We start from the raw sequence: 14,464 nt of genomic DNA, 5'->3' as shown, positions 1-14,464 counted from the left end.
GGAAATAGAAAATCTGGTGATGTATTTTGCTTCGTTACATGTATTGGTTAAAAGGCATTTTTCCCCCCAGTTGCAGGAGGGTAGGACCTAGTGAGAGGTGAGATCTAGTAAGAGGAAAGAAAGGAAAGAAAGGAAAGAAAGAAATGAAAGGAAGGAAGGAAGGAAGGAAGGAAGGAAGGAAGGAAGGAAGGAAGGAAGGAAGGAAGGAAGGAAGGAATGGAAAGAAGTAAGGAAGGAAGGAGGGAAGGAGGGAAGGAAGGAAGGAAGGAATGAATGGAAAGAAGTAAGGAATGGAAGGAAGGAAGGAGGGAAGGAAGGAAGGAAGGGAGGAAAGAGCCATTGAAAATTTTGATGAAATGCACAGAAGAAAACAGAAAAAAAAAGGCTAACAGGAAACAGAAGAGTAGGATAGCTTTTATTTTAGGGGCAGGGAGGTAGCTCAGTGGATAGAGAGCCAGGCCTGGAGATGGGAGATCAAATCTAGTCTCAGACACTTCTTCACTGTGTGACCCTGAACAAGTCACTTAATCCCCACTGCCCAGCTCTTAACCACTCTTCTGCTTTGGTAGTAATACTTAGTATTGTATAGTATATTATATAGTAACGTTAGATACTTAGTATATTAAGACAAGAAGTAAGGGTTTAAAAAGAAAGAAAGAAAAAGAAATGAGATGAACGGAAGAGAGAAGATGGGCTGTTCCAAAGGTGAGGAGGAGGAGAGATGACAGGGAAACTGCACAAGGGCATTACTATAATTATATGTCATATATATTATATATGTATATATATAGATTATAATACTATCATTTGTATCCCTTATCACCCTTTTTAAAAATTAAAAACCCTCATCTTCTATATTATAATTGATACTAAGTATTGGTTCCAAAGCAGAAGAGGTCTAGGCAATTGGGGTTAAGTGACTTGCCCAGGGTCACACAGCTAAGTGCATGAGACCAAATTTGAACCCAGAATCTGCCATCTTCAGGCCTAGCTCTCTATCCAAAAAGCCACCTAGCTGTTCCTATTCTATGTACTTTTACTTTGTATCTTTTAAAAGATTATTCTGAAAAAGTGTTCAAAGGCTTCACCAGACTGCCAAAGAGATCCATGTCACAAAAAAATTGAGAACCTCCATTTTAAAATGACTTATGAAATCACTTTAGTAAAAGACTAAATTTTTCAGCCAAGTCTCCCTGGCTTTGGTGACTAAGTAAGACTGTTCCCCAAGATTTGAATTTACAATTCTGGCTACCAAAAGACACAACTATTTTTAAAACTCCGTCCTTGTGCCACTTGGTATGCACTATTATTATCATCCCCAAAAGTACCTATTTGTATTTGCTGCCCAGCATTTTCTGCACAGCCATATGGCCCAACCTAACCATTTTCACAACATCCAAATAAAGCACTTCAGAATTCCTTACAGTTTTATAAATTTCAGACCACTGGCACAGTTTGTACCCAAAGCATCACTCACCAGTTGGTGTACAAAGGAGAAGCTTATTTAGGGTATGCTGATGTTAAAGAACAGACATGTGTTAATGATGTGTTCCAAGAGTCAACTAACAAACTTACCAAAAATAGGCATAGATAAGTACATAGGAACATAGATTTAAAACTGGAAGGAACCTCAGAGATCACGGTAACAATGAAATGAGTATAAAATGTTTATATTTTCCAAATCTGATTTGTCTCTGAATTTTCTCTCCCTTCCACTTTGCAATATCAATCAAACCAAACTTGAGGTATGTCTTTACAGAGGCATTAAAAAGGCAAAACAAATTACAAACTTCCCAGAAAAACCATTTTCATAAAAAAAAAACAAAATTTATAATCAAGGATGAACTTACTCTTCAAATTAGTAACTTAGGAAATGAATTTAGTTCTCTTTCCCTGAATTTGTATAAATCTCCCAGGTCAGAATGCATCTATGAGAGTGTAATTTGTTTGCTGGTACCTCATCATGACTTTTTTGTTTTAGCAAACCCTGAATTAAAATAAGTCATTGAAAAGAACTGTCTGCCTGTAACTGCTGTTCTCTTTATGTTTTATTATAGTCCCAAAAGTGATTTATTAAGATAAAGTAAAATTAAAAATACATACTATGTATTTCCCTGGAAAAATAAATAGGATTGTATATTGAATGCCAATGTTAAAATTATTATTTATTATTATAGATCTGCATAGGTCCAAGTAGAAACCTAACCAGATGATCAAATGAGGATATAAGAGGCAAGGTTAATTTAAATAATCCCATCTAGCTTTTCTAGTGGGCTATTATTTGAGGATAGAAGGGAGAAAATTAAGACTCCATTATATATGTTTGCATGTTGAAGTATGTCAACTTTACATTTCTTACAATAGAGAAATTCAGATATTAATCTGCATGATTTATATTGAACATTTTCTTTTGTTTTGCGCAAGATTGTGTGTGATAAACCTAAGATGCCAAAGAATTGAGGTATCTTCCTCATCATCCTTGGAATCTCTTTAGTATAATTTTCACCAGCTTACCTTTTTGTGATAAATACTACAGAGTCCTCTCTCTAAATCAGGCAATTTGCACAGATGATTTTGTATGTGAGCCAACACACTGGACTCAGAAAGGAGAACCTCAGACACTGCATCAAGTCGAGCATTTATTTCCCTGTTAGAGAAGAACAACTGTAGTTATCAAAAAACCTCCTGAAATTTAGGAGCCTTGATCCTTCAGAATATAAATTCTTTCCAATGTTGTACAGCTGGGACTTTTAGAAATTCCATAGATGAAAACATCTTGCATAAAGAAACCTTTAAAAAAAGACATAAAATACATCTTGCAGTGAGTATGAGAGACCACACAGGTCATTTATTTTGTTAGGGACAAGGATCATTAACCCTCTTACTTTCCAATTAATTAACATTCTAGAAAATCCAAAGGTTGTATCTGCATAGAGCTATGGTACTGATTATCCTGATTGAAGTAACTGCACAATAACCATGGAACCATCAAAAAATAATTTAATTCATTTTCTAGATTGTTTGACTAAATCTCTTAAAAACAGAAGAATTTTAAAGCCTAAAAGAGGGTCCTTAACTATAATATAACCCAAACTATAAAGGGAGGAAGGGGGGGAGGGAGGGAGGAAGGAAGGGAAGGGAAGGAAGGGAAGGAAAGAAGGAAAAAAGGAAGGAAGGAACGAAGGAACGAAGGAAGGAAGGATTTATAAAGTGCCTACTTTACAAAGATTTTCTCATTTGATCCTCATAACATTTCAAGATAGGTGCCATTGTCCTAATTTTTCAGTTGAGGAAACTGAGGCAGATAGCACTCAAGTAAGTGACTTGCCATGGGACAAAGTTAGAATGTGTCTGAGGCCAGACGTGAACTTGGAACTTCCTGAATCCAGGCCTAGTGCTCTATCACTTCAGCCCATGGCTGCCAAAAGAGAAAAAGTGAAAGTCTGAAAGGTAAGTGATTTATCCAAAGTCATACAGCTTGTTAGTGGCACAGCTGGGACTAGAAGCAGATCTTGTAACTCCCAGGGATCCAGGACTCTTTCTGATGAGCCAAGTGCCATGCTGATCTTGTTCCTTGATTCTCCTTGTACCTTTAAGCATTCATTTAATAAATATTTATGGAGCAACCACTGGGTATAACATATTCTGGCTAAGTTCCCAGAACAAGGCTACATGTTGACTTTGGTAGCTTTTTTAATTTATGCAGGAAATAGAAGTGATTGAATCCTAAGACACCATCAAAGATGTCTTCCACAAACTCCTTCACTAAGTAACCTTCAACCTAGCAGCTTGGACTTAGCTCATGCTGTTCCTTTTCATATGTTATTTTTTCCAACCAAATTGGAAACCTCTTTACTCTCATTCATGCCCTGACCTCTTCTACTTCCATATCTTTGTTCACACACCTACAACAGATTCTCTACCATTTTTCACCTATTGCAGACTCCCTTAAACTCTCAAACAAACCCAAGTGTTGCATCTTTCAGGATGCCTTCCTGGTCAATTTTCAGGGGGAACACTTACATCTCAAAATCGCTAACAATCAGGGGTTGATGTCATGTTTTGTTGACTGTCTACATTTAAGAAAGTGTTAATAATGTCGATTAAACTTAAAAGTGGTTGTAAAGAATTCAGCTATCAAACATTTACAAGCTCATCCTGGTATTGCTCTATAAACATTGCTTCAGCTCAACAGAAACTCAGTAGAAAGCTCAGAGAAGGCATTTATATGGCACATTAAATCCATTATCTCATTTGGACAACTCTAACTCATAAATTCCTTCCCTTCTTCAAAAACCTCTGAACACCAGGTGAAAGTAAACATGCCTTCCTCGTCTTTCTCAAAACAGTTTTCCAGGATGTCTCCTTCTATCAAGACATTATTATTAAATACCTAATTTAATTTAATTTAATTAGGTATTATTAAATACCTAATATGTGCAAGACACTGTGCTAGAAAATAATCCTACTAATAAGGAGCTTATACTCTATTAGAGAATATATGTATTAAAAACATACTTAGCAAAAGTAGTAAGTTAATAAATGCAAATGTGAACAAAGATACTTAGTTATTTAGTAAAAAGGAGTTTGGAAGGAAGGACACTAGCAGTTCAGATCAATAAAAAGTTCAAGTGGGAGATGGTGTCTTGAGTTGCATCTTAGAGGAAGGGAGGGGCTCTGTTAGGTAGAGATAAGGAGAAAGTACATTCCAATAATGGGAGAGAGCCAGCTACTACTGGAGACCAGAGATGCAGTGTACTGTCATGTGTTAAGAAGAAGGTAAGGGGCGGGGACAGGTAGGTGGCTCAGTGGATAGAAAGCCAAACCTAGAGATGGGAGAGAAAGGTCCTGGGTTAAAATCTGGCTTGAGACACTTCCTAGCTGTGTGACTCCAGGAGGAAGGGAGGGAGGAAAGGAGGGAGGGAGGGAGGAAAAGAAGGAAGGAAGGAAGGAAGGAAGGAAGGAAGGAAGGAAGGAAGGAAGGAAGGAAGGAAGGAAGGAAGGAAGGAAGGAAAGAAGGAAGGAAGGAAGGAAGGAAGGAAGGAAGGAAGGAAGGAAGGAAGGAAGGAAGGAAGGAAGGAAGAGAGGGAGGGAGGAAGTCCTAGTTTGGCTGGACCACAGGAATCAGGAGGGGAAATACAGGCTGGAAAGATAAGAAGATAAGCCACTGGGATTGGCTGAACACAGGAGATACAGGTTATCTTACTTTTCCTGCCTCAAAGTGGTTTTTGTGCCTATCTTCCCTCTCCTTTTAGAATTTAAGTTCCTCAAGAATAAGGAATATGGTAATTAATAAATATCTGCTAAATGAATAAATAATTCTGGGCATGTTGGTTCACCTTTGAAGCTTGGTTTCTTTTTGTGCAAATTCAGGAAGCTGAACTAGAGGATTTCAGAATTTCCCAATTTTAACATTCTATGATTTTATTCTGTATACCCAATTCACAATTCACTAAATTTACTAAACTCTACTATGTATAGAGCAATGTGCTAGGTCATGGAAATAACAAAATAATCTATATTCTCAAGGAATTTACAACCCTCCTGGGGTGGGGTGGGACCAGACAGAGGGACAACATGTACATACTTAAATTTAACATAATATAAAGATTATGTAAAGAAATTTGGAGGAAGGGGAAGAGGGAGAATCGAGAAAAGCTTTACTTTGGAGGTGGCATCTGAGTAGAGCCATAAGGGGAGATAAGAGAACTGGAGAGGAGAAGGGAGAACAATTTAATAGGGGAACAGAAAATCAAGGCAAAAGCATGGAATAGGGGATGGAATATATTGTGCCAAGAATAATTGGACATTCGTGAAGGAAGACTTCATGGGAGAGATTAATGTATAAACAGACTAAAAAAAGATAGGCTGAAATCAATGTCAAGACTTGTAAATACTGAAAAGAGAGGGTATATCAAAGGAAGCATGGGTAATAAACTGACTGTATTTGCTGAAGGACCAGTCTGGCCAAGTATGCCAAAGCTTGTCACCAAAAAGGTTGACCACTGAGTAATCAACTTTTTAGGTATGGGTATAAACGATTAAATGGTGCAAAACTTTGAGGATTTAAGTCTTAAAAGTTGAGCCATAGGTCTAAAAGCTGGAAGATTCCCTCCTGATTCAAGAAATGCAAATTAAAACAACTCTGAGATACCACCTTACACCTAGCAGACTGGCCAACATGACAACAAAAGAAAGTGATAAATGCTGGAGGGGGTGTGGTAAAATTGGGACACTAATACACTGATGGTGGAGTTGTGAATTGATCCAACCATTCTGGAGGGCAATTTGGAACTATGCCCAAAGGGCGATAAAAGACTGTCTGCCCTTTGATCCAGCCATAGCACTGCTGGGTTTGTACCCCAAAGAGATAATAAGGAAAAATATATGTACAAGAATATTCATAGCTGCTCTCTTTGTGGTGACCAAAAATTGGAAAATGAGGGGATGCCCTTCAATTGGGGAATGGCTGAGCAAATTGTGGTATGTGTTGGTGATGGAATACTATTGTGCTCAAACGAATAATAAAGTGGAGGAATTCCATGGAGACTGGAACAACCTCCAGGAAGTGATGCAGAGTGAGAGGAGCAGAACTAGGAGAACATTGTACACAGAGACTGATACATTATGGCACAATTTTACATAACCAACTTTTCTACTAGCAGCAATGCAATGATCCAGGATAAGAGGAACTTAAGTGAAAGGATGCTGTCAACATCCAGAGAAAGCTATGGGAGTAGAAACGCAGAAGAAAAACATATGATCGATCATGTAGTTCGATGGAGATATGATTAGGGTTTTGATGTAATAAGATCACTCTTTTGCAAATATGAAAAGCATGGAAATAGGTTTTGAACAAAGATAATGTATAACCCAGTGGAATTGCTTGTCAGCTCTGGGAGTGGGGAGGGAATGAGGGGGATAATAAATCACTTAACCATGGAAAAATATTCCAAATTTGAAAAAAGAGGAAAAAAGAAAGGAAAAAAAGCTGGAAGATTAAGGTGAGAGACCATTCAGTCCAACCCCTTCATATTCCTAAGGGGAAAACAGAATTGGAACCAGTTATAGATCTCAAAAGTTAATCCTGGGGGAAGCCAGGTGACTCAATGGATTGAGGACCAGTCCTAGAGATGGGAGGTCCTGGATTCAAATCTAGCCTCAGATACTTCCTAGCTAAGGGTTTAAAAATAAAAATTAATACTGAGTAATGTGATTTAAGGAGAGGAGAAGATAAAGAATATAGTCCTGCTGTGAGGGGGGCACAATACAACCAAGGTTACCACTATGTAATACCACTACATAAGATTTATGTAGCACTAACAACCTAATAATGCTCCTTACTAGCCAGTGACCTTTTTTATTTTGGTCATTCCTACAAAATTTTTATCATTTTCATAAATGTGAACAAACATATATATCTACAGCATTCAAGAGGCTTTCTTTTATAATCAGCTGTGTCATCTATTCTGTTCTCATCTCCTCTCAGGTCAAAGAGTCTAATATCATTTTATCTCATACGAGAGTTTTAGAGTTGTGCCCCGTCACTTCCAGTAGCTTTTGCTAAGAAGACTATCCCTCTTGAAAACTCACGAGCCCCAAGAGCAAACAGACTAGCAAGGTAGCACAACAGGACTCAGCTCACCAGGGAACATGGAAGATAAAAATAGACTGAAGTTCCTTGCCCTGAGCTGGTCACATGAAACCCACATCACAAGGGAAGAAAGGAGAAGTGCCCACAGCTTCCACACAGGAGATCTTGAGTTTTATAAAAATGGGCTCAAGCTCTCCAGGTCTGCAGTTTCAACAATATTAATTTCCTTAGAGTAGTGTTTAGCCCACAATTAGGATCTGTTATGCCATGAGGGTTGGTGTCTTGGTCTTCATGTTCCAAATAGCCTCACCTCAAATAGACATTTCTCACTGAATTGTGATTTTTTTTTAAACCAGAAATAGAATTTTTTATTAAATGACCCAAACATTAGTGTATGAAGCTGATAGTCCTAAAAAGCAAGTCGCTAAAGAAAACAAACACAAAAGCAATTCAGTCTCAGATATTTACTAGTTGTGTGACTCCAGGCAAATCACTTAATCTTTGTCTGCCTCAGTTTCTTCATCTGTAAAATGGGAATGATGACAGTATTTACCTTCCTGGGTTGTTATAAGGATAAAATAATATTTGTAATGTCCTTTGCACATCTTAAAAGTACTCTCTCTCTCTCTCTCTCTCTCTCTCTCTCTCTATATATATATATATATATATATATGCATATATTACATATATACAAATGTTAGCTATTACTATTATTTATTTCCTTTCTTTTTTAAAAGAAATGTTATATTACCTTTCTTAATAATCTTTAGTTTATAAATCACTACTTAATTTGAGTTTTATTCCTATGCTGGAATAAATTATTTCCTTGAAGCCTGAAACTTTTATGTTTTATAATCAAAAGGCCCTCTTGAACTATACTGTCTGCATAATTAAGTCCAGTAGCTTCTCATTGCCTCTAAGATAAAATATATAATCTTTTGAAAGTCCTTCGCAGTCTGGCCACAATCTTTCTAGATTCCTTAAATATTAGTCCCCTTCAGTATTCTGCATTTTGTACAATCTGGCCTTCTCTTTGCACCACAAAAGGCACACCCCATCCCATCTCCACAATTTGCAATGACTGCCTCCCATACCAAGAATCCTTCCCTTCTTTCAAGATACAGTACCAAGATTTCCCTCTCCATGAAGTTTTTCCTAATGCAAAATGCTAATAATGGTCTCCCTCATAACTACTTTGTATTGTATTTTTTGTTTGATTTTATATATAATATGTGTATAACAATAATATATAATACAATAAATAACATTATATATACACACACACACACACACACACACACACACACACACAACACACATGCATATACGTACACACACATTCTTAAGGAAAAGAGCTATAGAATATATTCCTAGTCTTCCCTTTAGAATGTAAACTCATTGAGAATTAGGATTATTTCACTCTTTGTATCTGTAATCTCAGAATCTAGCATAGAGCAGATGCTTACCAAATGCTTGCTTATTGACTGGCATATATACAGATCTGTCATTAGAGCATTTTCATCAAATGGTAAGTCCTCTAAAGCCAACGTGATGGGATTTTCTTAACTAGCAGTGTTCAATACTGTCATTATCTGGTCCTAAATCTCTATTTTTTTTTTTTTAGATAACAAAGAAACTGCCAGCAAGAAAGGAAAAACAGTTTTTCTCCTGCCCCAACTCCTGGCTTTTCACCTCTCCAATGACGTGTCTCTTGGAAGATTTGTTAAAGGCAGAATGATATCACTGTTGTGTGTGTCTATCCTGTGACTCATTATGATAATTACCTACTCCTGAACAGCTGAGAATTGATAACATTTGAGATAAATCAAACTGAAGGGTAAATATGGTGGGTATCAAGACAAAGGAGGAAAAGTCTCCTTGTACTTTTCTAATTCCAAATAAATCCCAGAAGGAATATATTTTCAAAAAGTATGCTCAATGATTAGTGAAAGATGTAATAAATGTGGTAGAGGAAATTCTTTTGGTAAAAAATTAAAAAACAAAACCAAACCTTACAGATGTTTAGGGATAAGGCTTTGTAGAGAAAAAAACAACTGTGTTGAGTAGGTCTGGGCTTTGGGAAAATATAAAGAAAGTAGCCTGCCAACTCTGTCTAGAGATCAAAGGTAGAACTAGATGGTAAACCACTTAGTCGTAAGTCAAGGCCATACATGCAACCACATTCATTATATAAGCACCTATGTGAAGACAAATGAAATGAGCATAGGTATAGTTATGTGTCCTGTAGCTAAGTCTTAAGATTTTATGACAATCACTATATTGAGAATAGCACAATGGCCAGGAAGACAAAGGAAGTAGTCTTTTGGTATAATCATGTGGGAGAGACAGATCCCCACTTCCATCTAAACAGGAAACAGCATTGTCATTTAGAAACAGAGGATGACAATAAAGACATTACTGCGGAGTGGTGGAGTGAGGCACTTGAGGATGTTCTGAGAGCATTGCAGATTCTCAGGGCATGAAATGTAGACACTTGTCGTTTTCATTCCAAAAGCAGAAAACAACTGAGTGGAGGTTTCAGACGTGACAGTGATTATTCTGGATCATTCAAGACAAGCTGACTACATATGAATACCTCCACCATCCTTCACATTTGGAGACAAAGATGCAATGGACAGTAATCCTTGCGGTCCATGAGTGACTATGCTTCAAAGGTTCCATATTTAGCCTTTTTCACACTAAGGAGATGTTTAGCTCATTCTTTCATCAGTAACCATGTCTGTGCCATTTTTCATGACTTTTTTTTTTAAACCCTTACCTTCTGTCTTGGAGTCAATACTGTGTATTGGCTCCAAGGCAGAAGGTAAGGGCTAGGCAATGGGGGTTAAGTGACTTGCCCAGGGTCACACAGCTGGGAAGTGTCTGAGGCCAGATTTGAACCTAGGACCTCCCGTCTCTAGGCCTGGCTCTCAATCCACTGAGCTACCCAGCTGCCCCCCATGACTTTTTTTTTATGCTGATTCTGCAATACTTCCATAATTTCAATGAGGCAGCTTTGTTATAGAAACCTCTACCTCAAATAAAAAATATGCATGTATGGGAGCACTTATACCTCTCCTTAAGTTAAGATTCAAATTGTCAAGCATTTCTACCTTTAAGTCAATTTGCTGCAAAGAGCTAAGGAAACAGCATAGCATAATGGATAGAGTGCTATTGGTATAAAGACTGATAAGACACAGACCCTTTCAAAGATCTTACATGCTAATGGGCAGGTAGAAGGAGGAAGGATATTTACACAACTAACATCATATCGTATAATGCTTGATAAGTCTGGAAAAAATATTGTGAGAAATGCAAAAGTATTTTCAGTTCAAGGGGGAAGGGAGAAGAGAAATATTTGAGAAAGATTTATTAGAAAAGATATTACTTTATTTGGGCCTTAAAGGAAGGAAAGAACTTCAAAGGGAGGTGGGGGGAAGAAATGATGGCATTCTAAGTTCAGGAAATTGTATGAGAGGCAGAGAGGCAATTTTAGCTTAAAAAAGGGAACAACTTCCATCCTGTAGAAAAGGAGACTTATCTATGAAGGGTTACCTGAAGCATTTTTTTAGGAGGTTTAGAACTTTTGGAGAAAGAAGATCTCAAGACTCTAAATAGGAGGTGTAATAAAGACCCAGAGGGTCACTGGGACTAAATTTAAAGCAATCCATTCTTATTAAGTCATTTTGCCTGGAAGGTAGACCCCCTAAACAACTATATGGAAGAGGCCTTTCCTTTCTCAGGGTAATACTGATTAATCACAAACACAGCTTTTGAGAGCTATGATATCCAACTCTAATAATCAGCGTTATGATGTCAAAGCTGTTGCTTTAATACTCCATTCCATAATTTAACAATGCAAGATGCCTGAGGATGATATGGAAGTTGGTAAACCCATCCAATGGGATGGTAATAGGCCAAATGCCTTAAAATGGAAGCAATTAGGTATAAGACAGATGGGAAAACAGTCATCCTGTGCTATATCATGGCTGACATCATGACTTCACTGTATTGTGGGTTTTAAAAAAACATATATCTTAATTCTGTATCAAGGAGTTTTCACTGTATTGTGGGATTTTGTGGATGAATACCATACTGTACACAATGGATATGCAGGATGCCACTACGACTTACATAAGTTTGCCAATGTGAGATTGTACATGGCACACGATTGGCTGATGGAATGAAAGGTGACCAACCACAGTGCTGTGTTCTGTAACCTGGGCACTGATTGGCTCATTGTTTATAAGAGTGTGGGAAAGGTTAATAAGAGGGTAGATAGAAAAGATTTATAGGAGAGTGGGAAGGGGAAGGGTTTATAATAAAAGCCTTAAAAAATATATATATATATATATATAATAAAATAAATATAATGCAGCTACTTGGCAGATTTTCACCTATTGCAGGGGTCTCTGGAATGTAACACCCACAATAGGTGAGGGATCACTGATACTTGAAGTCAGGAAGAAGTATGTTCAAATCTAGCCTCAGATACTAGGTAGCTGTGTGACACTGAGCAAGTCATTTAACATCAGTTTTGTGAACTATAAAATGAGGGTGCTGGAGTTGATAGCCTTTAAGGTTCCTTCCAACTCTACTACGATCAAAAGAAAATTGGTACCTGAGAAGAGTACATGAGATGGGGTGGTGGGGTATGGGAATTCCAGGTTTGCATTTATTGTGGCATAAAAATCTTAAATTGAGCAATTTGACAAATATAGACTTACTTTGTTGGGAAAATAATGTAACAAACCATCTATTTGCTAAACCTCACAAATAGATATATCCCTGTGGTTAATACAATCATTCAACTTTCATATTTTACACTTATTCTATATCAGTGGTTCTCAACCTTTCTAATGCCGTGACCCTGCAATACAGTTCCTCATATTGCGGTGACCCCAAACCAAAAAATTATTTTGGTGGCTACTTCAAAACTGTAATTTTGCTACCGTTATGATTTGGAATGTAATTACCTGATATGCATTATGTATTCTCATTGCTACAAATTGAGAGGTTGAGAACCGCTGTACTATATGGTTTCTCCCATAACTGTGAGATTTTTAAGCCCATACACAAGATCTTCCCAAGTTTTCACCTGGCCTTCATTCAACAAGTCCCCAAAACCTACCTTCTTCCTTAAAGCCTTCCTATTAATGGGGACAATGACTTAGAGCAAAGATTCCCATTTTTTAATTAAAAAAGACTTGTCCTTAAAAGCAGCCTCCAAACTGACCAATATCCACACCTGCAACCAAGTTAAAGGGGAGGCATTCCACAAAGGTAGCTGTGTACCAACAACCATAGAAAAATGACACGTAGCACCTTCCCAAACTAATTCAAAATTGGCTGCTTTCCAGCCCTCCTGAGGAGCTATCTGCAGAGTTACACTTCTGAGGCAGACAATGCTAGGGATATATGAATTTTAATAGTCTCCATCTTGGTCTAGCACCCAAAAATTGTGGACACCCACACTACACGGGCATGTGCTAGTCAATGACAAATCAGAAATAACTAACTGCCCACCTGGGCTGTCATAAGCCAAGCTAGAGCCACCATTGGCACTTGTGAGGCGCAGGAAGTGAGGTAGGGAACAGCCTCTGGAATTCACTGACTTCCTGTAGAGAGGGATAGGGGCAGTTCGGGTTAGAAGCTTGAACAGAGAGGAGGCCCGCAGACAGCTTCCCTTCAGATCGGTCACGTGAGTCAAGGACTGATTCCTTCCACCTTGGCCTTTGGGCCTAAACTCCCTCTGCCTTGGTCAGAGGTTGAGTAACCCCTTTCCCTTTTCTCCTCTCTCCTTCTCTCCCTCTCCTTTTCCCTACTCCCATTGTGATTAAACCTCCATAAACTCCATTCTGACTTGAGTGTTTCATTTTAGGAATTTCATAAGTAAATTCCTTGGCGGCCATTGTTCAATATTACAACAATCTTAAAAAGGTGAAATTTTCACCACAACAGATACACTTGCAGAGGAATTCTACTCATATAGTGTCTGGTGACTAAATCCTTCTCTTTTTAACTGGGTTGACTTGTTTCTTTTGAAGCCACTGTCCTTTGCCCCTCTATCATTTAGATTTCTCATACTTCCTGCAATAATCAGCTCAAAGCCACCTGAGACCTTTCCCCAACTATGGATGCCTCCTCCTTCTTTTCCTCTCCCCTTCAAAATTACCTTTTTTCACTTGATATCTATTTCTGTGTATATATTTGTTTCCTCTGATAATACTGCAAGCCTTCTAGGGACAAAAACTTTCTTTTTGGTCTTTCTATCTTAGTACCTCTACACAATGCCTGATATCTATTTTGATAATAAATGATTGATTGATATGTCCAAAGTCTCATCATTCACATTCTTAGGCATCTTTTTGTTCCATGTCAGCTGTTTCCTTGTCATCCCCTGAAAGGATGGCACTATGGGGCTAATCATTACCAAATATAACAACTCTCCTCTACATACACACTCAAATCCAGTTGATTACCAGTAGCACCTGTAAGTTCTCTATGCACAGCTTTTAGAAGCAAGAGATCTCAGAAAGGAAAGGACAAAAATAAAAGAAAACAGATTAAGCCCAGCACAAGAACTAACTCACAAGGTTCTAGGCAAATGATCACCTAAACACGGCACCTTTCTCCACAAATACGTGTGTCATCATCCCTGATTCTTCTACAGTCTGAGGCAGTTAAACAGTACAATAGTGCACTGACCCCAGAAGCAGAAAAACCTAAATTCAATACAGCCTCAGACACTTACTAGTTGGGTAACCCTGAGAAAAATCACTTAATCTCTGATTATCTCGGTTTCCTCAACCACAAAACCACACCAACTCCTAGAAGGGTTACTGTGAGAATCAAATAAGATCATATCTG

The 14,464-nt window shown here is 37.9% G+C and overlaps 1 protein-coding gene across 1 annotated transcript in view; it reads right to left on the bottom strand.

The window, feature by feature from the left end:
* MSH3 (mutS homolog 3) overlaps positions 1-14,464 on the bottom strand; it is a 215,285-nt gene that overhangs the window by 105,463 nt on the left and 95,358 nt on the right. Inside the window, exon 13 of the mRNA XM_007487380.3 lies at positions 2,515-2,647. Within this exon, the coding sequence (XP_007487442.1) occupies positions 2,515-2,647 (133 nt within the window). The remainder of the gene's footprint in view (positions 1-2,514; positions 2,648-14,464) is intronic.

Source organism: Monodelphis domestica, chromosome 3 (genome assembly GCF_027887165.1).
Source record: "Monodelphis domestica isolate mMonDom1 chromosome 3, mMonDom1.pri, whole genome shotgun sequence".
NCBI classification, from domain to species: domain Eukaryota; kingdom Metazoa; phylum Chordata; class Mammalia; order Didelphimorphia; family Didelphidae; genus Monodelphis; species Monodelphis domestica.
This window is presented reverse-complemented; position numbering and strand designations above follow the sequence as displayed.